The 24706-nt window shown below is 36.0% G+C and overlaps 1 protein-coding gene across 1 annotated transcript; it reads right to left on the minus strand.

Annotated features, from left to right (window-relative positions):
* Positions 1-12716: 12716 nt before the first annotated feature.
* zmp:0000001088 (trypsin) lies at positions 12717-22619 on the minus strand. Its single transcript, XM_026921223.3, has 5 exons — positions 22470-22619; positions 19616-19775; positions 18599-18740; positions 14863-15126; positions 12717-14555 (listed from the first exon to the last, which is right to left on the minus strand). The coding sequence occupies exons 1-5, from the start codon at positions 22522-22524 to the stop codon at positions 14385-14387; spliced, it is 792 nt and encodes a 263-aa protein (XP_026777024.1). The 5' UTR covers positions 22525-22619; the 3' UTR covers positions 12717-14384.
* Positions 22620-24706: the final 2087 nt, after the last annotated feature.

The raw sequence follows: 24706 nt of genomic DNA on the forward strand, positions 1-24706 counted from the left end.
CTTCACTCTGGACCTGTCCACCGGCAATGCTTCACACTGCCACGAAGACGCTTCAGCTGTTTTCTATGGACTACACAAACGCACATTGTACACACACACACACACACACGCGCGCACTTCAGTGTAAACCCATATGAGGATGGCTTCTCTGTTGAGTCTGGTTCCTCTCAAGGTTTCTTCCTATCACCATCTCAGGGAGTTTTTCCTTGCCACCGTCGCCCTGCTTGCTCATCAGAGACGTCACACACACACACACACTTCACTTTACTTTTGTTTGTGTAAAGCTGCTTTGAGACAATGACCTTTGTAAAAAAGCGCTATACAAATAAAAATGAATTGAATTGAATTGAATGAGGAGTTCATTAAAAAATACTTCAGTACATCAATACTTCAGTACTTAGAAAATGGTTCCTCAAGGATAGTTAGGGGCTCTTCACTTCCTAAAGATGTTCTACTCGGAATGTTTTTTGATAAAGAAAATATAGTATCCTCTATAGTATGAAACCTCCTCTATAGTATGAAACAAAACCAGAGAACCCTTAAGAGTGTTATATGAAACTTTTTTTCTTTAAGAGTATCTGGTTGGACAGATGCTCCTGCCTCAGGAATCTGACCACACAGATTTGAGACGCAGAACTGATTATTAGCAGACAGGAAGTTCTGCAGTTCAACTGTTCTATTGTGGCTTTGTGACTTTCTGGGCTCTTTCGTCAGAGCGGAAAGCACTACAGCTCTCGCGGTAAGGAACAGAGCGAGAGTGGGCGTTTAAGCAGCAGGGAGTGTCACCAAAATTATCCTGACTTAATTGCCCTTCACTGGTGCATTAACAACCCTATTTTTAAGACAGCCTACTAAACATTATCCACTAGTTTTCAGTTCTATGGGTCTTTCTAGCACTGAGAACAATGGCAGCATGGAGCAAAAAAGAGCACACAAGGGAGGTTGTTGGTGCTAATTAGTGTCTGTTACTGACAATGTCTTAAACCAGAACCACAAGGGAGACTTGTCTTCATGTCCACCGTACCTGCAGTCTGAGAAAACAAAAAAAATCCTCATTTGAGCTGAACCATCAATAGTGTAAGAATGTATATAGGTTTATAAATTGGACATTGCAACAGAAGTTTAGATCAGAAGAGAAGACCAGGCATTTATTTGGCAAGTGTGAAAAAAGAAAGCATGATCGAAAGCATGCTCGGGTCTCTACTGAACAGTAATCAATCAGATGTTGCAACAAATTACAACTCAAGTAATGTATAATAGCTGTGGATATAAAACAGGCTCACCAAAACTGGACAGGTGAAAACAGGAAAAAGCCCAGATGATGTTTTTACAATGTCCAGTTTTGGTGCTCAGTGCAGCTTCCTGTTCTTGGCTGACAGGAGTGGAACACATTGTTCTCTTCTGCTCTTTTAGCCCATCCACCTCAAGGTTTCACATGTTATGCATTCTGAGATGCTTTTCTACTCACCCTGGTTGTAAAGAGTTGTTATTTGAATTACCATAGCCTTCCTGTCAGCTCTGACACATCTCATCAACAAGGCGTTTCTGCCAACAGAACTGCCGCTCACTGGATGTTTTTTTGTTTTTTCGCACCTTTCGGTGTAAACTCTAGAGAGTGTTGTGCATAAAAATCCCAGGAGATCGGCAGTTTCTGAAATACTGAACCACAAACAACCATGCCAACCTGACCTCAATTTTAAAAAAGAGAAAGACAAAAAAAAAGGATAAATAATTGGGAGTTCTTCACATCTGATCACAGGCCCACATGCTGAGAAGGTGCTTAAGCAGAACTGCCCGATTTTCATTAGTAACTTGGATACAATTTCCGAAGTAACTATCAAAGATACAAGTTACATCTTTGGGATACATGAATTAATAATTCATACCCACTTAGATCACAGCTGTTTATGGAAGTCATCTGTACAGGTAATTGAAGAGGACGTTTGCCAGCTGCTTTATGTAAAGTGCTTGATTGCAGTTGTACTTTGGCAAGGCAAGTTAATATTCAATTAATAAAACATGAGATGTTGCCTTGCAATTATGAGCAATGAAACTATGTACACATCCCACTTGTAACTACTTGTAATGACTCTCAGCTAAAATATGCACTCAATCCGGAATACACAATACTAAAAGAAGATAGAATAGCTGATCTTTTAAACAATTTGGAGTAAGTTAAGGAAAAGGAAAGCTTTACTCCTAAGTGCTTCCCTCAGGCCTTCTGCTCATTTCAGTCTGACGTGTAGGAGATGGTCTTCTATTCCCATTAGCCTTGTGCCCCACAGTACCCTATCACGCTTCTTACTTATCGATCTGACTCTGCCCTCTCTCAGGCTCATCCCTGAAGCTAATCATTGGGTGAGAATCAGTACCATTGCAGCAGTTTGTGAGCAGTCGGCTTGCACACGTCGCACTCTGAACCCCCTCAGGCCCTCGAGGAAACATTAAAGTGGATGGATTAGTTCCTGGATAATGCTGAAGCAGAACCACTACAAATGTGGAAATGGTAGTTGCTCTCATGTGGATACAAAGAGCTTAGTGTAATCTGTCATCTATGCATGTGTAGTCAGTAGAGGTTGCACGACTGTTAATTATTTACTAGTTGACCAGTAATTTAAAAAAGTAGTCAGAAGAGGTATTTTGCATAGTTAAAGCAAAAACTGATTCAAGATATTGCTATATTTAGGCTGTTATATTAGTGCAGGTAAATGATGATAAATAAAAGCGAAGAATGCTTTTTAGACTATACTGTTACCAATGTAAATGAATAATAAATCATTGCAAAATAATAAATAAGTGCAGAGTTGATTCTGGAACTGAGAGTGCGCAGCATGGAAGCTCATGTCCATCAACAGAGCTGTCATTCTGATTAAATATTAATTTAATTATTGTTTAATTAAAGACAATGATAGTGTCTTTTTAATGATTGATATTGTGCAATTGTGTACATTATGACCTGGAACATAAACTAACAAGGTAAAATGTTTTGATTTTGGTTTTGAGTAAGGTCATGAAATGGTGAAATAAAACCAGAGCTGGTTATTGGACCCAGACAGTTGGATCCTACTGTATAAAAATCACAGTGAGCAATTCCTGCACATGTTATCTGGAGTGTGCATTGAGGTAGGGGGTCAGTAATCCTCCTTTTCTCCTCCATCTCTTTCTATAATTCATCTATTGCTGTAGGCTTTTAACTTTAGAGCGTTCACTCTAAGCTCTGTGATGTGTGCGAGGATAATGTTCCTCCTGGAGGTGTGTTTAAAATGTGCACAGCGTGTGTTTGAGCTTCAGTCAGACTGAGTCATATGTACAGAGAAAAAACTGAGTGAGAGACACAGCACACCCACGAGTCAGCCTCAGAAATCCTCTCAAGCGTTGTTCAGCCCCACACCCCCTCGCCATTTGCTGTCTTTTTATTAGCTGCTACTTGATAGATGTGTGATTTTGCTGTATTCTGAGTCAGGGTGCAGCCACCCCCTTCATTTCCACTGCTTGTTTCTGTTTATGTGACTGTGTGTGTCTATTTCTAAACCTGTGTGTGTGTGTGTGTGTGTGTGTGTGTGTGTAGCTGAAAGGTTTGATGGATACTGGTGAAGCACATCAGAAAGAAAAATACTTTAAAAGGAAAATGAAAATGCCACTGATAAAAAACTCTATAGAGCCCTATATATTATGTGCATGTGATCTGTGATGTCATTGGGTGGCTGATGTCATCAGGTGACATTTGTTACACAATTACAGTCAGACTGTGATATTATATGTTATATACAATGATTTATTTAAGATGAAATGATGCAGTAATATACAATCTTAGAGCTTCATAGGTGATTAAAGCTAATGTGTGATATATGAGAGTACACAGTGATTCCTTTAATATTACATTAATTTTTACAAAAAACATTAAACATTACATTAATATTACAAAAAAGACATTTTAAAAGGTTAAGTGTCCTTCATAACAGCTCATGTGCATGTTTCACATAAAACTTAAAATATTACCAAACCAAACAGCATTTTTTTTTTTGCCCAGCTCACTATAACTCCAATTTCCCTTGAAATATGATAATTAAAAACTTTCAAATATCATTCATTTTTCATTCACTATAATATAATCCTCCCTATGAAATATTTGGAATATTCTAACAGGAAGTTGCATCATCCAAATTTCCTAAAGATCCTGAGAAGATGAATATTAAGTTCTCTTGTTCTGGTTTCTTTATTTTCAGTGATATTGTGATACTCACTGATAAGGTCTATTTGAAAGTTGAAACAATTCTGTTGCCCAAATTATGGATTTAAAGTAAATGATCATCTAAAAATATACATTTTTACTCAAGTTATTTGAACGTCCTTAAAGTCCTCACCCCATTAGCATGGATGCTATGCTCAAAAAATGGAGCCTGTCAGCAAAGAAAACTTGTAAAAATGAGATTGTTGCCTGAGATGTGTTTTTTGAATGGTTAAATATTTTCGTAGATTGAATGTTGAAAAATGATTTAAAAAAAAAGATACCATTTCTTCCTGCAGATAGAATATCTAAGCTCCCTGCTCTGTTGTTTATTTGTACATCCGTTTTCATCAACCATCTCTGGTTTCATCTCATTTTGTAATCTTTTCCATGTTTTTGATATTTTTGCAATCTGCAATCTTTTTAAAAATCTTTTTGTAGCAAAGTCCTAGCATACCACTACAGCCACCCTGTCCTCGGCACTCTGCCTCGACTGATCATTAACACCTGCAACTGCTTCCTAATCAATTAAGCATTCTTTAAATACTCACACCAGACACAAGACTTCACCCAGACTTCCACTCTCCATGTGTGTGAAGTCTTGCCATTTCCTGCTTCTTCCATGAACACCTACCCAGTATTTCTGCAGTATTTCTCTATTTGCCTGAATTTTCATAATGAGTTTGTTCTTCAAGGTCATAATGAGTTTGTTCTTCGATTTCATAATGTGTTTGTTCTTTAAGTTCCTAATGTATTTGTTCTTCAAATTTAAGTTCATTCATAGTCTAAGCTGATATTCTCCTCGTCTGTCACTATCTAGTTTAAAGACTAAGATTTCTAATGTTATATTCATGACTTGCTCATGTTCATGCTCACTTTCTTCTCGTAAACACGCACATCAAATCCTGCTAAAATGTCTTAAACTCTCTTTTATTTACCCTTAATCTATCCACAGTTAACACAAAAATTATTTATAACAAAATACCTGTTTCACTGCTTTATTATCACAAGTAACAAAATGGCCAAAAGTGTGCGGTAAGATATTACTAAAAAAAAGTTCCTTTCTGAATGTGATAAAATAAACCTTCTCTAATCCTCGTATTCTGCTGTCACACTGCTGCTGCCTGGGTACTGAAAAGATCAGGAAAGACCAAACCAGTAGTTTTCAACCACTTTTTCTGTTGATTTTGTCTAACAGATTAGATTGGTGTTGTGCAATACTTTTTATTATTTTATAGATACGTTGTGAAATAGTTGTACATTGTCCTTTTTTCCCTTCAAAACCCATAGGGGATGCAAACTTTTGCACTCAGCTATATCTACTCTTTTTTTTTTTTTTAAATAATCTGCATTTTATGGCCATAATATAGTTATGAAAAGGATAACCATTATCAAAAAATGTTCCCAAGACATTAGAAATGCATTGTGCTTGGGCAGATACAGTATGTAGGTGTCGTTATGTCTGTGTCTGTCTGCTTTAGCATTAATGGTACAGAGGAGAGATGTGGAGGATGTTATGTCTCATACACACACATACACACATACACACACAAACACGCAGCTCTGATCTGGGCTTTAGGTAACAAGCTCTGTTATCAACTGACAGACAGCAAAGAGGTCTGTTTGGTGACTGACAGGTCTTGTTAAGAAACATTACAGCTCTTGAGTTTCTGACATTCTCCTCTCAGGAGGAACTTGCTGAATCACAATCAGGACGAGGGCACGAGGAGCAAGAAAAGAGAAATGGAGTGCCATTTTTGCATACATAATATCTCATTAGGGCTTGTCTTCACACAACAGGCTACTAGTCTGCCTAATGGCCACTTTTTAAACATAATTAAAGGCTCAACTCATCTCTGACTCATTTCTTCACTTCACAGTCGCTCCTAAAAGGTTTGGCAGTGATGATGCTTTCCTTAGTATCTGCCTTCCTTGCTCCGGGAGTTATTCAGGGAGAACAGTAAAAGTGCAGCTGAGACTTAAGAGGGGGCGAAAAATGAGCAGCTCCGGTAATTGCAGCCTTCGAAGCGGCTTTATGTAACAACCAGGTCACATCCTGTTCTGTAAAGCTGTAAAGAGTACTTCTGATGCTGATGTAAAAAACTTGGGTAGAATAAAAGCAATTAAAAAAACTATAAATTATATATTAAGACTCACAACAGGTTTTTTTCAACCTCAGCCTTGTGGTTATATTTAATTAGCGAGAAACAAATTAACTGCATATAAAAGACATTTCTATCAATTTAACACTCCATATAATTAAGATCTGGCTGTTATTCAAATCACATGTTTATATTAATGCATTCATTCTAATACATTATCGTTTCTATAGTAACAGCTTACACAGGACATATAAGCTAAGCCTAATCATAAACAGATTAAAACCCTGTTGTTATTTAATGAAGCAAGACATACAGTAAAATCGTTGTTATGTTGAAGTTTTCTGTAAGGACATTTTTATTAGACATTTATGGAAGGAGTCTCCAGTGTCAGCTCTTCGTAACAGTCTTCAGGACAGAGGAGGTTTTCGCTGTCCTGAAAGAGAGAGAAAAGAGGCTGATGAAAGACATATTGTTTATAGCTACTATAATATAAGTGATAACAGGAACTAATTTATCTCATGGATGTTCCACAACATTAAATATAACTATAAATAGATAAAAATATGATGTGCTGTACTTTAAAAAATAAAAGATTGAAATATGTGGCAAATTGTTGTCGTATAAGAAGAATAACACTTCTAGACATCTGTTTTAAGAACAACAGCAACTTCAGGATTAGTAAGGGTAACTTCGCTTCATGTCAAGCTGCATCACACCACTGTGTCTTTGATTCATTTTCGCTTAACAGCACACCTTGTTATGTTTTATTCCTTACTCATATAATTTTAGGTCTATATAATGTAATGTCATATTTCAATATGATGCTTTATGTATTTTAATTTCTTGAGTAAATGTAACAAGAGGTAGATTAAGTGTAGAATCTCAACACACCCACACACACACACACACACACACACACGGTTGTCTTACCATCCTTCCACTGACATAAATATTAATCCAGCTAAGTATATAATCCAACAATGCTACACCTAAGATAAGATAAGATAAGATAAGATAAGATAAGATAAGATAATAACATAACATAACATAACATAACATAACATAACATAACATAACATAACATAACATAAGGCAAGACTTTATTGATCCCAAGGGAAAATTAGAGCATTTCAGCAGCATACATAAAAGACAATGTACAAATAAAATAAAGATAAAATAAGATAAAGTAAAATAAATATTGAAAATATCAAAAAATCAAATAAAATTTAAAGGTAAAAATATAAAAATGTATAGCATAGATATAATATCAATAATAAACCTATATAATATGCATCATATACAGTACATCTATAGCTATGCTAAGGTGCAGGAAGTAAAGTATATTGTGTTGCAGTTCTATACAGTGTAATAGTAATAAATCTGACCCTAACTTTAATTTCTGTAACCAAGAAAACCTTTCGGTTTCTTTAGTTTTTAGTTTTTGTTTAAAAAAAAAAAAAAAGGCAGTTTTCCTCATGGTGACCAGCCGAATGTCCCCACAAAGAAAAAAAAAACAAACAAAGAATTGTCAGATCCTCACTGGTGAATCCCACCATGTGAATGACTTTTATCCAACTGAGACTTGAGACTTTTGAAGTATTTTAAAATAAATGTTTCATTCCTATGTAACAAACAGAACAGGAAAGGTCCCAAAAATGAAAATAAACCTAAAACATCATTAAGCACAGCTATAAAATATCCAGTTGATGTTTCAGGACATGCACTAGTAAATGTACTTTTCATTCGGGATCAAATCTTTCCCAAGCCACTGACTTTCCATAAGCAAACAGTACGCACAGAGTGTGTGCAAATCTCCCATAAGCCCATGCAATTACAGAACAGGACAGGCCCTTTAGATCATTTGCGGAGAGGATGGCGTAATTTATGCTTTGCGTATCCTTCAGTGTTTTACTATTCTATAAACGTTTGTGTGGTTTTTAATGTAGGCCTGCGCACTCCCAGGTACATCGCCAGGCCATTGCCTGAGCACTATTCATCTCAATTTAGCCCCACTCGGTTGCTCGTCTCAATGAGGAGGAAAAATAGATGCCTCCTGTCCCAGAGCTAATGCTTCTCAAACGCTGAATGACCGTACGCATTTGCAGCTGTCACTGGGGGGTTATGACATCCCTTACAACTGAGGTTATAAAGACCTTGCTCGTTTTAAGCCAGCATTTTGACTGATGTAACAAATTAAGCAAATTATCTGGCTTGTGCAGGCTGTGCATTACTGACAGGAAAGCCAGGCTGACATTTCCAAAGTACAAGCTGAAGATGGATATCGTCCTTTCTGCTGGACCCTGTCATGCTTGTGAGATTTTAGGTTTCATCTTTTTAGCTCTGTATATGAAGAGCTACTACACTGAATAAATTATACCAGGACTTTTCTCTGGGCTGTCTGCTTTTGCATTGTTTTTGTTTGATACTCTGCCCATACAGAACTATAAAATATTCAGGTCATATCAAAAACTGGCAAGCTGTCAGTGAGATAAAAATGCACATTTAGTAGGTTAAAGGGAAAAAAAAGACAGAAGAGAGACAGAACACCACAGTAAGTACTGAAAAGACAGTACTGAAAAACGGGACACTAAAGCTTTGTCCAAAATGCCTCTGTGATATAAATGTGCATTAACACTTAAACCATAGTGCTGCTGAATTCTGTGATCTGATTGGTCAAAAGGTGTTGATTAATTTTCTATAACAGCAGCTCAGCAGTAGACAGTAGTTCCGTCTGCAAGGTTTATATTACTGCGATCCTTCTAATAAGTTAACATTTCTATAGTTACTAATTCACATCTGTTGTTTTTTAAGAATGCACTGTTTATTTAACGTTCACGGAAGGAGTCTCCAGTGTCAGCGCTTTGTGTGACAGTCAACTTTCCAGTTTCTCAGTAACATGACAAGCTTTGGTTTTTTTTTTGCCTTTTTACCTTCAAGAATGAGGGGGAAAAAAAAGAGACTGGTGAGGGAACGACTGTTTATAGCTGTTTTTGTGTAAATGATAACAGGAACTAACTGGTATCACAATCGTTCCATTAACATTAAATTTATCTATAAACTTAAAAAAGTATGATGTGTCGTTCTTTAATTAATTTTAAAAAATGATGGTTGGTAAATTATTGTGGCATAAGATTAATAAAGCAGCTCGGAACATTCGCTGTTGTTCGAAAATAATCAACTTTGCATTAGGCCACACCACCCTGCCTTTTATTATTTTCTTATTACAGCACACCTGAAGTACTCACTGTAACCCGATGGAGACAGGAAGCATGCCATTAGCCCACATCCAAATAAAATGCTGCTGCTAGAAAGCAGTATGACATGAAAGCTTTAGTTGCCTGAAGGATAACTAAAAAAGGACAAAAATGACTGAGTTCCTCAAAGAGAAACCGCTGCCCTGAAGTGATCTAGCTACACTAACCATTTACGTTACTCGGACTTCAATCTCCAAATTCAAGCTTGTATAAAGTGTTTCAAAATAAATCTGAGTTTTGTTTGCCCTGGCCTGAAAGGTAGTATTGATTTTCTTTTTGAGTTCTCTGTGTCTTTGTTCATTTATGGACAGAAAGCCATCAGTTAGAGGTTTCCGGCTCTGATACACAGCGCTCTTGCCGCGCTGAATTTATGGCCTGGCTGAGCTATCATTTGAAGTGTCTAGTCTTGTCACAAGGGGAAGCAAATATGCCTATGGTGGCTCTGAAGGGCAAGTCAAATTATAATTGTCTATAAATAAAGACTTTCTATAAAATAATCTTTAAAAGAAGAAGCACAACTTTAAATAAAATCAGTCAACATAAAACAGAGCCATTTTAATTGAAAGGAGCCAATATCAGTGTTCGAGCTAAGTTTACCTTCAGGATGCTCAGTACGTATATGTGTTTTAGTGCTAAGTGCAGGGACTCCTAACTGCAATATGACCCCCATGACATTCATAAATGTGTATTTTTAATTTTCTGTATAATATTTTTGTCTACTTATAGAGCTTTTTATACCTGAACGTTCCACCAACACAACACATCAGGTCCAAGTTGACATTATTTCTACACATACTTGTTTTTGAGTTCCCACTAACTCTAATTTTTCAGATTCATAACTATAAATGGATAAAAATAGCATTGGTAAATCACTCCATTGTTGATTATTTTCCTATAACAGCACAGCTTTGCATTTTGATCCTTAAATCAACAGTATTAACAGATTACAGTTAAAAAAAAAAACAGGAAACATGGGCCAGGAAACATGTCATGGTTAATATATGGCTCTGTTATTAGGCATTAAGGAATAAATCAAACTGGGGTTAAATACTTAAAATGTAAAGTTTTAAGTAATACACACAATTAACCAACACATCATGTGTTAAATCAGCCACATTTGATTGTAACTCAGCCTCATGTCTCGTGTTTTGTATGAATCTAGTTACATTAGTGTTGTGCAAATTGGGAAAAGTCATTTTTGCTAAGACATATTTGTATTACAAATCTAATCGTGTTAAATCTGATAAAACACTGGCTGCACCAGAAGTAATACAAAATGTTTGTGCATGTTTAACAAGTACTTGCTCTTGAATATGTTCTCAGGGTCTTCTCTGTCCACTTGAAATAGCCGTGTTATGAATATATGACCTAGATTCAGATAAAAGGCCATTTTTATCTGAGTGCTACATGACAGGGTTTGTCTTTTAAACCACAAACTCACATCTCCTGAGAACTGTTGGCAAGAACAATTTTTTTTTTCCTTTTTTTTTTTTAGGACTGAATCATTTCACCATGTCTAATCCACCCCAAACTAATGCACTAAATTGTTCCTTTCAGATATCAAAATATGTATTATGATATGCATTTATGTTGCACAAATTTGCATACAGAGTAATTCAACAATGAGTTTGATTCCCTTAAACTGCAGCTGTGAAGCCATAACTGCGACCAGGACACACCTTTAATCAGAAAGACTTAAGTCCCTAGTTGAGTAAGATGATCATCAGAAAAGTAGGACATTTTATGTCTGTGTCATGGTGATACGGCGACGGCAATCCTAATGGGTGTGCCCAAGTGTGTTTAAATTACCCCAGATAAGACTCTTATCTGAAATCATGGCTATGTTATTGTTACTATGAAGGAAATGCATGCAGATTACATTAAAAAAAATAAAAATAAAACATTAAATGTGTTCCTCTATAAGAAAATAATAAGAAAATAATCAGCAACAGGGTGATGTGATGCAGCACAATCCCTGATGCATTTTTTATTACATAAAGAACATAAAGAACATCAAGAACATTGATAGTATGATCATAACTTGGATTTAAGCGGAACGTGTGCAAGAACAGATTTTGATTTACCACATTGACAGAATGACAGAAACTTTCAGATTTTGTTAAATGATGCATGGAACTGGAAAAATCCAGATTAAAACACTTGGTTGCTAGCTAACATAGCTAACTAGAGCAAAAACAGTTAGTGATGTTAGTGATGATTATGATTAACAGTCAAATCAAACTAGTTAGTGATGATTATGATTAACAGGTTTGTTTTCCCAACGAAAAATTCCTTACAAACTTGTGCTCAAAACTCAGAACAAACAAGCTAAAGGCCCAGTAGATTTAAAGCAGTGCTTGTGGCAAATATGGCACCTAAATGCAACAACACCTAACACTTCCAAGTGCAACGAGTGAGTGATTTTTAACCCTGGTTATGACAAGAAGCTAACATACTACACAGAGTGCTGTGTAGCTGGAAGCCACCATCCAGACACTTCAGTTATTGTGACAGATGAAACGCAGCTTTGTGTCAAATCAGTAAAAAAAAATGTGCTGCTAATTATTTGACTCACTATTTCCATCTTGTCCAACGACAAACACTTGGGTTTCAGTGGTAATTTTTTTTCTCTGCCTGCTAGGATTTCTTGCTAGCAGTGATGACACTCTCACCATTGGTGAGACAAAAGAGAAGAGTGAGATTATCTTTTTGTCTGTTTGTTCTGTTGACTGAAGGGAAAACGTACAATATTTTATATATTTTACAGTCTACAGTGCAGTGCTATAAAGGTTTATTATTAGTTACAGCTAGTCCTTAATGCTATGCAGTTAATATTCAACGTTCTTGACAATAAAATGTTAGCTGCCAAAGCTTTGTTATCTTTGTTGACTGCCTATTTGAATAAAGTTGTAGTTTAAAAAAACGACTGCATTTTTTTCTCGTTGAATTTTTACGAAAGAAAAATTCACCTTACCTGATTGATGAATGTAATGTTTGTAAAAAAAAAAAAAAAAAAAAAAAAACAGTAAGCAGAAGAGACATAAGGCTGTAGCTTTCTACAGTAATGCCTTTACTTTTCATTCAAGTACAAAGAGTCAGTTTGTAACAGTGACCCATGACAAATTCTAGCCAAACAATCACACTAATGTTTTTTGACCTTCTCCAAAAAAAAAAAAAAAAACACCTTTAAATCACACAAGTAAGTAGTTTTATAGCAACAACACAGCAGGACGGTTTTAGTGTGAGTCCCAAACTTTGATTTGCTATGAATTTGTGTTTTATATCACATCTAAGTATATGGTACAGAACTGCTTTGTACATACTTTCATTTATTTCTATGTAAATGAAATGAATTTAAATGAAAAATAAAATACCAAACAGTGTTTATACAATTAACAATTTATTACACTCCAGAACACAGACATTCAATTGCTTTGTGATGTACACATCCTCACACTACTCTGAGACATTAATAAGGTACTGTTTAGTTATCGGATAACACTCTGTAATCTTAACCAGGCCTTTACTGGCATAACTAGTAAACTGGTCAGTTTGCCAATAATCTAAGACCAATTTTCAAAACCCAAACACAAATGTAAAACCAAACGGATAACGTACATAAAAAAAAGTATGTTGGCTAAACTGTCTAAATCATGACAGCTGTTATTAATGCATGGTCTGGCGATATTAAACAACAGGGAAAGGTTTCTATAAGAAGGTCCTCACAAAATAAACAAACTAAACAAACAAAATAACACTTAGACGTGTGTCTGTATTTAGTTGTGTCTATAGTGTCTTTTGCTTATGACTTGCAAAGGCACAGTTGTGTCTGCAGCCTTTTGCAAATTTAGCTCATTTTAGAAATTTTAATAAAATGGGATTTCTGAGAAAAATGATAATTTATATTAGATTTATAACCAATCGTATTTCTTTGGTAGGAACACACTATATTTTTTGGATCTACTAATATGATATTTGTGCTACACAATATGGCACCTACTAAAGAACATACACAACAGTTCACTCGGCTCAGTCACACTCTCAGTCACATTAGCCAAGTAAAACTGAGGCATTATTATTTCTTAAAATATTATTTTTATATACTATACTATAAATAAACTATTTTTACTATCTTAAGCTAGTTATTAAGCAAGGAACAAAATAGCTAGTTATTAAGTAAAGAACAAAATAATTGGGGGGTGTGCTCTTATAAGAAATTTAATCAACCATCCCGAAGTTACTCACAAAGTTTTCGTGATCAGTATATCCCTAAGAGTTTTATTCCTCTTATACCACCAGTATAACACCAATGACTTGCCAATGATTTTTTTTAAATTAAAGAATGACATGCTGTACTTTTTTTTTTATCTCTTTATAGTTACATTTGTGAAACATCTGTGAAACAAGTTAATTCATGTTATCACTTATTATAGCAGTTATAAACAGTCATTCAATACTCACCAGCTTCTCTTTTTCTCTCATGAAGTTAATAACAGAAAAAAATGCAGCTTACCAAGAAACTGCAAAACACAATGACCTCTGTCCTGAAGTGTTCTCATTATCTGAAAATTTTAAAGCAACAGCTTTACCTCTGACTGTTATAACAACTGTGCCAACACTGGAGACTCCTTCCAATCCAAATGGAGAATTCAGAAGGTGGTATAAATCATCATAAGTTATATTTAGCATTATTAACATAGTAACACAACAAGAAGATGTACTCTAACAACATGGAATTTGGCATGTTGATCTCTTTGTGGTTTCAAGTTTATGGTTGAAGAGGTATTGAGGTAGTGCAGTCTAGTTCTTTCCACAGCTGCCATAAAAGCCAAACACAGTGTTGTCTATCCACTTGCGGAACTTCGACACAGCAGTGTAAACTCCAGGATACTGAGGATCTGCACAACCGTTTCCCCAAGACACAATCCCGTAGACACGACCTTCACACACCAGTGGCCCGCCAGAGTCACCCTGCAAAGTGGAAAGTGTTATAAACCCTGCACAATCAAAGCAAATGTCAATATTCCTAAACATATTCCTGAAATCACATGCGGAAACGGTTTATATTTACTCTATTAATTCAAATTTTATGAACAAGTCTATTTCTGTTAAACTTGATTAAGTGGTTGTCCACTTGTTTCACTCTGGTTGCATCTGAGATCTGTAGTTACTTTACTAGCTAATAAGCGAGTTGCTATGACTACACTGATTTTGGCTCCGATTAAAAATCCATAATGTGACAATTATTTTGAAATAATGTCACAAATGTGTAGCTTACACTGCAAGCATCTGTTCCTCCACCAGCATAGCCAGCACAGATCATGTTTTCTGTGATGTTGCCATCGTAGGAGTCTGTGCTGTTGCAGTGGGCGCTGGAGACAATGGGCACTGTGGCGGTGTGAAGTGATGTAGGGATACCCCCTGTGGGGCTAGTGAATCCCCAGCCAGATACACGACACACTCGACCCTCTGCCATGTTGTCCCCTTGACGGGGCAGCGGTGCAGGGGACACAAAGTTATTCACAATCACTGGAGTCTGCATCTGGATGGGTGAAAGAAGCAGTATGTATGAAAAGGGTAAGGTTAGAGTTAAAGTAACATTGTTATGACATCATTCATAATGCAGCCTTCAAATGGGGGCAAAATGAACAAAAATTGTCCAATGCCTTTTGAATATCACAGTACGTTGTATCACTTTTTATCAGCACATGCCTCCTTTTTACACCGAATATAGTAAAAGAGCAACCAGTCTGAGGATACTTAAATGCCAAATACCATTATGTGAAACAATATTGTTTTCAGTTACCACTAATGGCGCAGTCTTCTTCTCTGGGGTCAACTTTAATTTACAGTTATTAAGTTACATAAGTGACATTCAAACTGAGAACACTGAAAAGTTATGGAGCTTTCAGCAACATCGACAACTAAAACTTTGTCTTCTAATGCCGTGAAAAACTCTTTGAACAGCACATAAAGGCACTCTTTACAGAGTTATGTTGATGTTTGCAGTAATTGAATCTAGACTGCCTTGAATTCAGGCCACAGTACAAAAGAACAGCAATGTATCACAACCCTTCAGTCTACTGCAGAGGACACCAAGTCTGTGTGAACCAGGAAGTCAGATGGTGCAGCTCCGGAATCTGTCAAAGGAGCTCTCGTGGCTGCGTAATTTTCCAGTTCTTTACAGAAGTAAAGAAACCAAAAGCCAAGAAAAGCCAGCTAAGAATTTCTTTACAATGGTAAAGAACACTTTCTTTGCAGTGGTGGATCAGTGGCTTTTGGCTACTGATCAGAAGGTTGTGCTTACACTCAATGGTAAGTAACTTTGGATAAAAGCATCAATCAAATGAGTGAATGTAAATTTAAATGTTTACACTCCTCACTGAGGTCTTTGGGAATCGGTTACTGCCATTGCAGACCCTTGACAGAACCCACCTCACTCTGGCACCCAAACTGGGACCCACGAGAAAACGTTCTCTTGTTTTGTTACAATTCCACCAATTTTAGGTCAAGAAACAGTTGATCCAAGGAACATGCAAATGAGAAACATAAGAGTACCATGTCCACCATGTTTGCATGACCAATGACTCACTAGCATTGGGATGAATATGAGGACATTATGGGTGCCTTGAAGCAGTAGGGATTTAACCTCTACTTATTGGATCTGGTAAGGCTAAGGGTCATGCTTCCTACCAGTGAAGTTTTGATCAACAAATGTGTCTTGACAATATGTTGAAGGCCTACCAGGGCATGAGGGCCAGATAACTTGCTGCTGGCACTCACTAGTTCTTGGTTATTAACTGATTATAGCTGGGTGTGTCTTAGTGATCAGGTATACCATTAGCATACTTGATCAATGACTAGCCAACTTTGCTGACTTTATCAACTTTGTTAGCAAACTCTGTGACTTTTCAAATGTGTGACTCTTCATAAGAAACAGTGTGGTATTTTGCAGTCAGTTGTTCATTAAATGGTTTCGACTTAACACCAAGAATGTGGACACAACTCTAGACCAGATCATATGAATGTCCCACAATGTCCAAATATCGAGGTGCATAATCATATGCCTCCTTCAAATCCACAAAACACATGTAGACTTGATTAGCATACTCCCATGACCCCAACCAAAGCTGTGCAAGACTATAAAAGCGGTCTACAGTTCCATGTCCTGAGCAGAACCTACTTTGTTCCTCCTGAATCCAAGGTTCATCTGTCAGACTTTTTCCCTATAACTGGAACATACCCTCTGGTCCCCCATTTAAAATAAATAGGGAACACCATCCTGGTTTGTCAGTCCAAAGGCATTTCCCCAGATCTCCATGCAACATTGAAGAGGATTTTGGAGCTCTTTGGTGTTCAATATGGAGGAGGTGAAGGACTTTTTTGTGAGGGATGTGAGTGGGATGATTGTATCTACAGGTAAATGCCAATAAAACTTTTGACAAAATTAAGAAGATGGTCTAAAGTACATGTAAATTATGTACTTACATGTAATATGTTATATCTGTAAAAACACTTTCACCAGAAGGAGTTTACAGAGAGTGCAGAAAAATGTCATATAGCTGTGCCAGTATTAATTTTTAATATTTTTAAAGGTTACATTGTCCTTTGCTGTAGTTTATCACAGTTATTATATTTGCCAAAAATGGTGGTTTTTTTCAAGTAACACAGTGCATTTTAAAACTCAGTACAGTGTTCATTTATTTTTCTTCTAACAGTGTAATAGAATGAGATACTAGTGGACTTTCTTTTTTAAGGCTGCTCTGTCAAGCCAAATAAACAGTTTACCAGAAAGAGAAGAATCAGTGACAGACGATGACATTTACCCATGTCCCAGTGCGGTATTTAATTCTGTGACCTGAGCAATTTCAAGTTTCACTTACTTTAAAACAATAATATTCAACATTTTATCAGGTCATTTACCCGAATGCTTCACTTTCTGAGCTGTATAACATTGTGCAAATTTATGAAACCCTGACTCATGCTTTCATAAGTCAACTTCACACTTATATTACTGCAATACCCTTTTCTTTTGGAAATCACTAAACTTCAACATATTCAAAATTCAGCTGCTGGATGCTTCAATCATTCCAGGAACTCAGCACACACTAGATACATATTCTAACAGTTACACTGGCTACCCATTTCAGTGCAAATAAAACATGAGCTTTCCACATATAAACAGTACATAACTTTATCCCACTGGTATGATTATTATTGCTACTACTCCTCCTATTACTACAGCTAATATTATTATCATTAGTAGTAGTAATAGTAACAATTATTTAATTTTTATTTATTTATTTTTAGGTATTCATATGTAAGGCATAAATCACATCAGGTTGCTCTGTTATACAAAAATAATCAACAACAGGGTGATGTGATATGTCCTGATTCAAAGCAGAATTACTGTTACCACCCCAAAGATAAATTTCCTCCTATACCACACTATATGTCCCAACAGTAACATGTAATAATTATTATCTATTTATAGTTACATTTATTGTTCTGGAATCTCTGCAAAGTTTATCACAAAGTTTATTCACTCACTTTCTCTTGAAGTTAACAGGACTAAAAAACACTGCTTGTTACAGAGAATCTGCCAAATGCAACATTCTCTGTTCTTTCCCATGGTGGAACAGTTTTATGTCTTATCTCTGACAGTTACAAAGCACTAGCACTGGAGACTCCTTCCAAAAATGCTAATGTCTCCTCACAGAGAACTTCAACATCTCAAATATTATGCACATTTTTAAGTGTGTTTATATGGAGTATACACCATACAGATTCTTGTGTACGCTGTTACTAGAAACAACAACGATTCTGTGATTTGAATTACAGTCAGAATTAATGTGTTGAAAATGAATCAACACTTTCTGAGACCTATTAATGACTGGAAATCTATTACAATTAACAACAAATCATGAAATTAAAAAATTAAGTCCTAAAGAACAGGCCAAGGTAAGCAAGTATGTCTTCATCTGGATTGAAGATGATGTTGTGTAGTCTCTTACCTTAATGAGCATGATGTCTGCGTTGTTCGTGATTTTGTTGTACTGTGGGTGAGGTACTAGGAGCTGTGGTGTGCGATACTGTTCTGTCCCTTCATACACACTTACAGAATAATCTCCAGTGACAATCCTCATGTTCCCAGCACTAGATACAACACATAAAATTGATCACATTCCTCATAGAAGGACAGTGGAAATGTGATGAAGTACTGAAATATGGAATTTGATTAACATTTCCTACAGCTACATACATATTCAGTATGATTAGATCATATTTTCTGCAGTGTTATGAATATAAACCTGAATATTGCATAGTAAATCAGACATGGTTAGATATAAAAGGTTAGATATAAAAGTACAGTGCCAGTGTCTCTTCTGCACTATTTTTTTTTTAGATTGAATGCATTTGTTACATTTTATTACACTTATTATTAAATGATACATATCCAGAGGTCCCAGTCAACAAACACAAGCACTATCTTCCAATATCATAATTACAGCATGCTGTTCCATTACAGTTTATTACTATTTGCTTGATTATCTTTTTTTAACATTTACTTTGATTTTTATTGCTACCCTTAAACATTTAATGTTTTTGTGCTAGTACATTTTCAGAATAACGTTTCATTACCTTAGTCTACACTTTTTATTTTTCAATAAGGTGAACTGGGTGAACCTGAATATTGCACAGTAAATCAAATGTACAGAGCTTCTTCTTCTGTCATATTTATCTTTAATGCATTTAGTGCACTTTACTTCCAAAGTCACAGACCACAAAAACCTGTGCCCTAAAATTTAAATTCATATCTCCTTCTGTCTCTCAGAGTGCTTGGATATTTACTCTGATTCCTACTTATTATTGTCTGCCAACTCTGTGTGTGTGTGTGTGTGTGTAGGCTTAGTTTGCATCAGGGGCAGCTGGTATAACTAGGCTAGCAGTATTATCTGCAATACAGCATTTGTAAAAATTAAAGTGCCACATTATATAAGCACACCTGAATGAGACTTTAGGAAGCTTACCCTACATTGCAGTGTGCTGCTGTCAGCACCCAGTACTTGTTAATCAAAGTGCCGCCGCAGAAGTGCTGTCCCACAATGGTCTGGATGGACACCATGTACTTGATGGAGTAGGGTGCAGGGGCGTAGCCACCTATTATCCGGCCCTGCATCGTCTCCTGACCTGAGAAATATACAGTGGCATTAAACAACACAAGGCATTATAGTATACTGTATCAGAAATCATATCATACCCAAAAACATATCTGTTGCAGAGCTTAGAGTGTAAACAAAATAAATCTGAATAAATTCTCTGTCACTTATGTATCTTTATACATTATGTTATAAGTGTCAAGTAGGAGGCAAAATGTCACCCCTCAGACACAAGCGAAGAAATGTGATTACGGTATTTACTAGTGTATATAAGTTTGTACAGGGCTACCAAAAAAGGACAAAAATATCAAGTCATGATATTTATCAACAATTTTGTAATATATGATGTGAATGCACTTTGGTAATAAAATGCACCCAATGCATTCAAGAAAAAAAAAGGGACTTTTTTGTTTTAACTGTCCAAATGTCTCAGAAAAGTGTATTGTAATGTCATTTGTCATGATACTTATATCATCACATTGTCCACCCCTGGTGTTAACTCATCTATGGCTATCTACATCTCAGCCTAAGCGAGCATAAAAGGGAGGAGACGTGTAACACAACCCAAAGTTTCAGGTTCTGAGTGCTAATTTTGTCACATGGTAACTCAATCCTCTACTATACTTCCTGCCAAACAATGCTCCGAGTCTCTGATGTGATTCTCTCCCTTCTTTACAAACAGTGATGCTGGGATGAATACACTATACATCCCATAAAGTGCCACCATACATCTGTAGTTGCCTTGCCCTTGAATGTATTGACCTTGTGACAGTGATTGGATTGCCATGTGAAACAAACACAGATTGGACTGAAACTCAATATGCAACAGAGCACCCAAGGCTTGCAATCTCACAAGAGTGAAACCGCAGAGAATCTTATCGCTTTTTTTTTAAAAGATCATTTCTGAAAGAAAGCGAACAGCCCTCTCGAAAGGATGATTGTGTCTGTGTTTGAATCCACTGTGAACCAAACAATAACACAACCCGAGTAGTGAACTGAATCATCAGAAATTTATTGCACCTTCATCTTTATTTTTTTTTATTGTGCTAGCACTGTTCTCGATTCTATTTGATCAGAAGTTCTGATAGCAGTTCTATCTATAAGTCAAATCAGATTCATATTAATGCACTCGTTCTAAAATGTTATAATTTCCATAGTAACAGTTAATGCATATGGTGAAACTTTTTGTGAGGAGATGTTCATTTAACTTTAATGTAAGGGGTCTCCAGTGTCAGTGATTTGTAACAGTCTGTACGTTTTTCCACTACAGGAAAGTCTTCGGGGTAGAGGACGTTCTGGTTTCTCTGTAACATGACAAGCTGCTTTTTTTTTTGCATTATTAACATCAAGAGAGAGAAAACAAGACTGACTGAGTGATAATTTGAACAAACTTGTCTTGCTGATATTCCATGACATTAAATCTAACTTTAAATAAATAAAAAGCATGAAATGTCTTTCATTAATAAATTTTTTAAAATAATTGTTAGTAAATTCCTGTGGTATAAGAGGAATAAAACTTGATGTGCTGTTATCAGGAAATAATCAACTTCACACCACCCCATCAGGTTTTATTAGCTACTTAAACACCAGTCGATAAATCAGTGATGGTCAGTAGAAAGAGTACGGGTCAGTTTGTGTTTTGTTTTCTTTTGTTTTAGGTTATGAAATTGTTTCCTGAAAATGTGCTTATCTTTATCCTTATCCCCACCATCAGCTGATATGCAACTTCAGTTTCAGCTCATAAATAATGGTTCCACATATAGAGTAGGTCCTTTATATAATATATCACAGTCCCAAGCTGGTCTACCTGTGGAATCTAAAAGGAGCTTTAAAGCTAGAGGGTTGGAACAGAGCAGAAATATCCCCAAATGTGCTCAGACTTCAGCAACAGTTCTTCAGCCTTAGATATGCTTTGGCATCAATGCATATAAGAGATTCAGCTAACAGTTCTAACCACTCATATAGAAATCACTCATACTCATACTCATCATCAGGCATCTGGCTGTGTAAAGGAATGTCATTTCCACATTATAATGAAAGCATTATCCACATCCCTGATAAATTCATGTTTGCTTAATGGTTACCACATGATTTCATCTCCATAAATTATACAATATTATACCTAAAAAATTGCTCTGGGCAAATGCATTTCAATTTTACAAAAATTGCTTAGACGTTATGTGCAATTTAATGGTACATTAAAAATAGAGTAACAGCCAGAAAGTAGACACAATATGTACAAAATATTTCAATATTGCTGTTAATATATTTAAAAACATCTTCATATGACTTGATAAAGATGGGCCTGCATTTTCTGACAGAAATGATAACAGCTTAATTTATAATTTGGTATAAAACTCAATGATTAATAAAAGCTGACAAGTAAATTCTCATCACAATAAAACATTTAGTGACATTTTTAGTGATTTTGAGACACATACTGAGACCCTGAAAGACTGCAGAAGTGAAGAAGCCAATGTTTTGGTAAAAAATTAACAATCATTATATTATACAGCTCTCAAGAAGATAAATATTACTTGCAGCAGTGTTTGGACCCCAGTTTAGGAATTGGAAAACCTTTATATTTATCACCTTTTCCTCTTTCATTTAAGAAGTAATCAAGTCCAGGTTCATTTTTTAAAAAAGCTCCAATCATGCCAAACTTCAGGAACACATCAAAAGTATCTCCAAGAAGTCTAACACAAATGTCCACAGCTTTACTTACAGGTGACAGCGAGAACTTCCAGCAGGATGCAGGGCAAAAAGGTGAGCAGATTCATGTTGTAAGAGGAGAGAGAGAGAGTGAGAGAGAAAGAGAGAGAGAGAGGGAGAGAGGGAGGGAGTGAGAGAGAGGATCCACAGGTGCCAGGCTGAACTGAGGGGAGCCTTTCCACCCCATACTCTGATTGCTCTGCAAAGGAAGGATCATTTCAGTGCTCTCGGGTTTCTCAGTTCCGATTTCTGTTTCCATGGACACCACGAAGACGAGGACAAGAAACCATATATAATTGAAGCGTAGCTTTCTTAACCCCACCTGTGACCTTCTGATTCAGGCTTTCTATACCAATCTGCCTGGCATGAAGCCTAATTTGCATTGCATTAAAAATTTATCTCAAGGAATTTTACAACCACTGTGATTCAGTTGGAATAATTTGGACAGAATGATGAGGTATGAATGGTTAAGCACAGCGTGATGATCAGTAGAGGTTAGTGATCATTGTGTTTCTTATGATGTCATTTGTAACTGAATCGGTTGAACATGCAACTCTTATTTTCTACATTTTCTACATCAAGCTTACCCATCATTCAAATCTGAACCTGATCTCCTGAGAAATTGATATAAAGTCAAAAGAGCAAAGACTTAAGTGGTTAAGTTTCATACAAATTAAGTCATTAAAATAAAAAGACACAAATGTTCACCCCACCCCTAAACTGTTATGAATTTGCAAGTCTGAGACCATGATGCAATGACTAGTTTGAAGGCTAGTTTCAAGAGAAGTCCATATACTTGGAGCTGCTCTCTGTCAGTGTTCATCCGAGACACTCTCTTCCACCCCCCTTGCTTTCCTGGACACCTCCCCCCAAACAGGGTGTAGCTAATATCCACCTTTGAAGCCTGACACAGCAAGCTTCATTCATTTTTTTGGTCATTACAGCAACAATATCTCTTTCTCTCCCCCATCTCTTTTCCATGCTTCATTCCCCTGGGTGCTGACCGTATGCAATTTTTACAGCTGACCCGTTACTCTGCTCCTGAGTTCCTACTTAGTATACAGAGATTAAAGGCCCATGTTCCATATAACACATCTTTATTGACCTACTTTCAACATTTTAGCTTGGGGTAATTTTAAATATCTGCTGCAATGCTGCAATGTGATGCAAGTTCCTTTGAAAATGTGTAATTGCTACCCGCTACATGCTCCCCTGCTTTGTGCTGCAAGTGGGCAGTTGGGTCATGTAGGTGAATATGAGTCATGATAATATTGTGAAGGTTGTGAAATAAATAGCATTCAGAATGTTAATAATGTGTTTGGTCAACTATGTTACTCAGGTCAACTACGTCATTTTGATACGTAGATATATATATATATATATATATAAATACAGCTCAACTATGTTACAGATGTATTTTTACATTTTAACTGATATAAATGCTTCATCATATGTGCTAAAGGTATATTCAAATTATTAACAATATGTCTGGTCAACTATGTTACTCATGTCATTGATGTCACATTTATTGTCAACTAGGTTACACTTATTTTTTTACATTTTAACTAATATAAATGCTCCTTCAGATGTGCTAAAGGTGTATTCTGATTGTTAAGAATATGTCTGGTCAACTATGTTACTCATGTTAACGTTGTCACACTTCTATTTTTTACATTTTAACTAATATAAATGCTCCTTCAGGTATGCTAAATGTATATTCAGTATCATACCATGTAGAACCCTTGAATAAACTTAAAATCCTAAAATTAATTCCATACATTAAGACTGATTTGTGATAAAAAAATAATAAAAAAAGAAAAAACATAACCCTATGCTTTAGGATCAAATTGAAACCCACTGCCCTTGTTCCTATAAAAAAAAATATACAATAAATGCATGATAAGATTTGATGATGAAACAAAGAAACAGGAAGGTATAAATACACAAACTAATCAAGGACTAAACACAGAACAGGTGCACACAATAGGGTAACACAGCAATGACATACATTTTGACCATAACATTGCTGAAGAACTAATCTGTCCATAGTTTCTTTCCTTTAAAATATATGTTTTAAAAACATTATAGTTTAAGCTTGACCATGAGTGAATTTATTTCATGCAAGAACACTAGTTCTTAGAAAAAGAACCAATCAATCAAAAGTACCTTTTGATTGATGTCAAATGTACATCTAATTGTAGAATTTAGAAGTTGCTATATGCTCGCTGAAGAAAAAACAAACAGGGCCTG

This window comes from Pangasianodon hypophthalmus, chromosome 16 (assembly GCF_027358585.1).
Source record: "Pangasianodon hypophthalmus isolate fPanHyp1 chromosome 16, fPanHyp1.pri, whole genome shotgun sequence".
In the NCBI taxonomy this organism is placed as follows: domain Eukaryota; kingdom Metazoa; phylum Chordata; class Actinopteri; order Siluriformes; family Pangasiidae; genus Pangasianodon; species Pangasianodon hypophthalmus.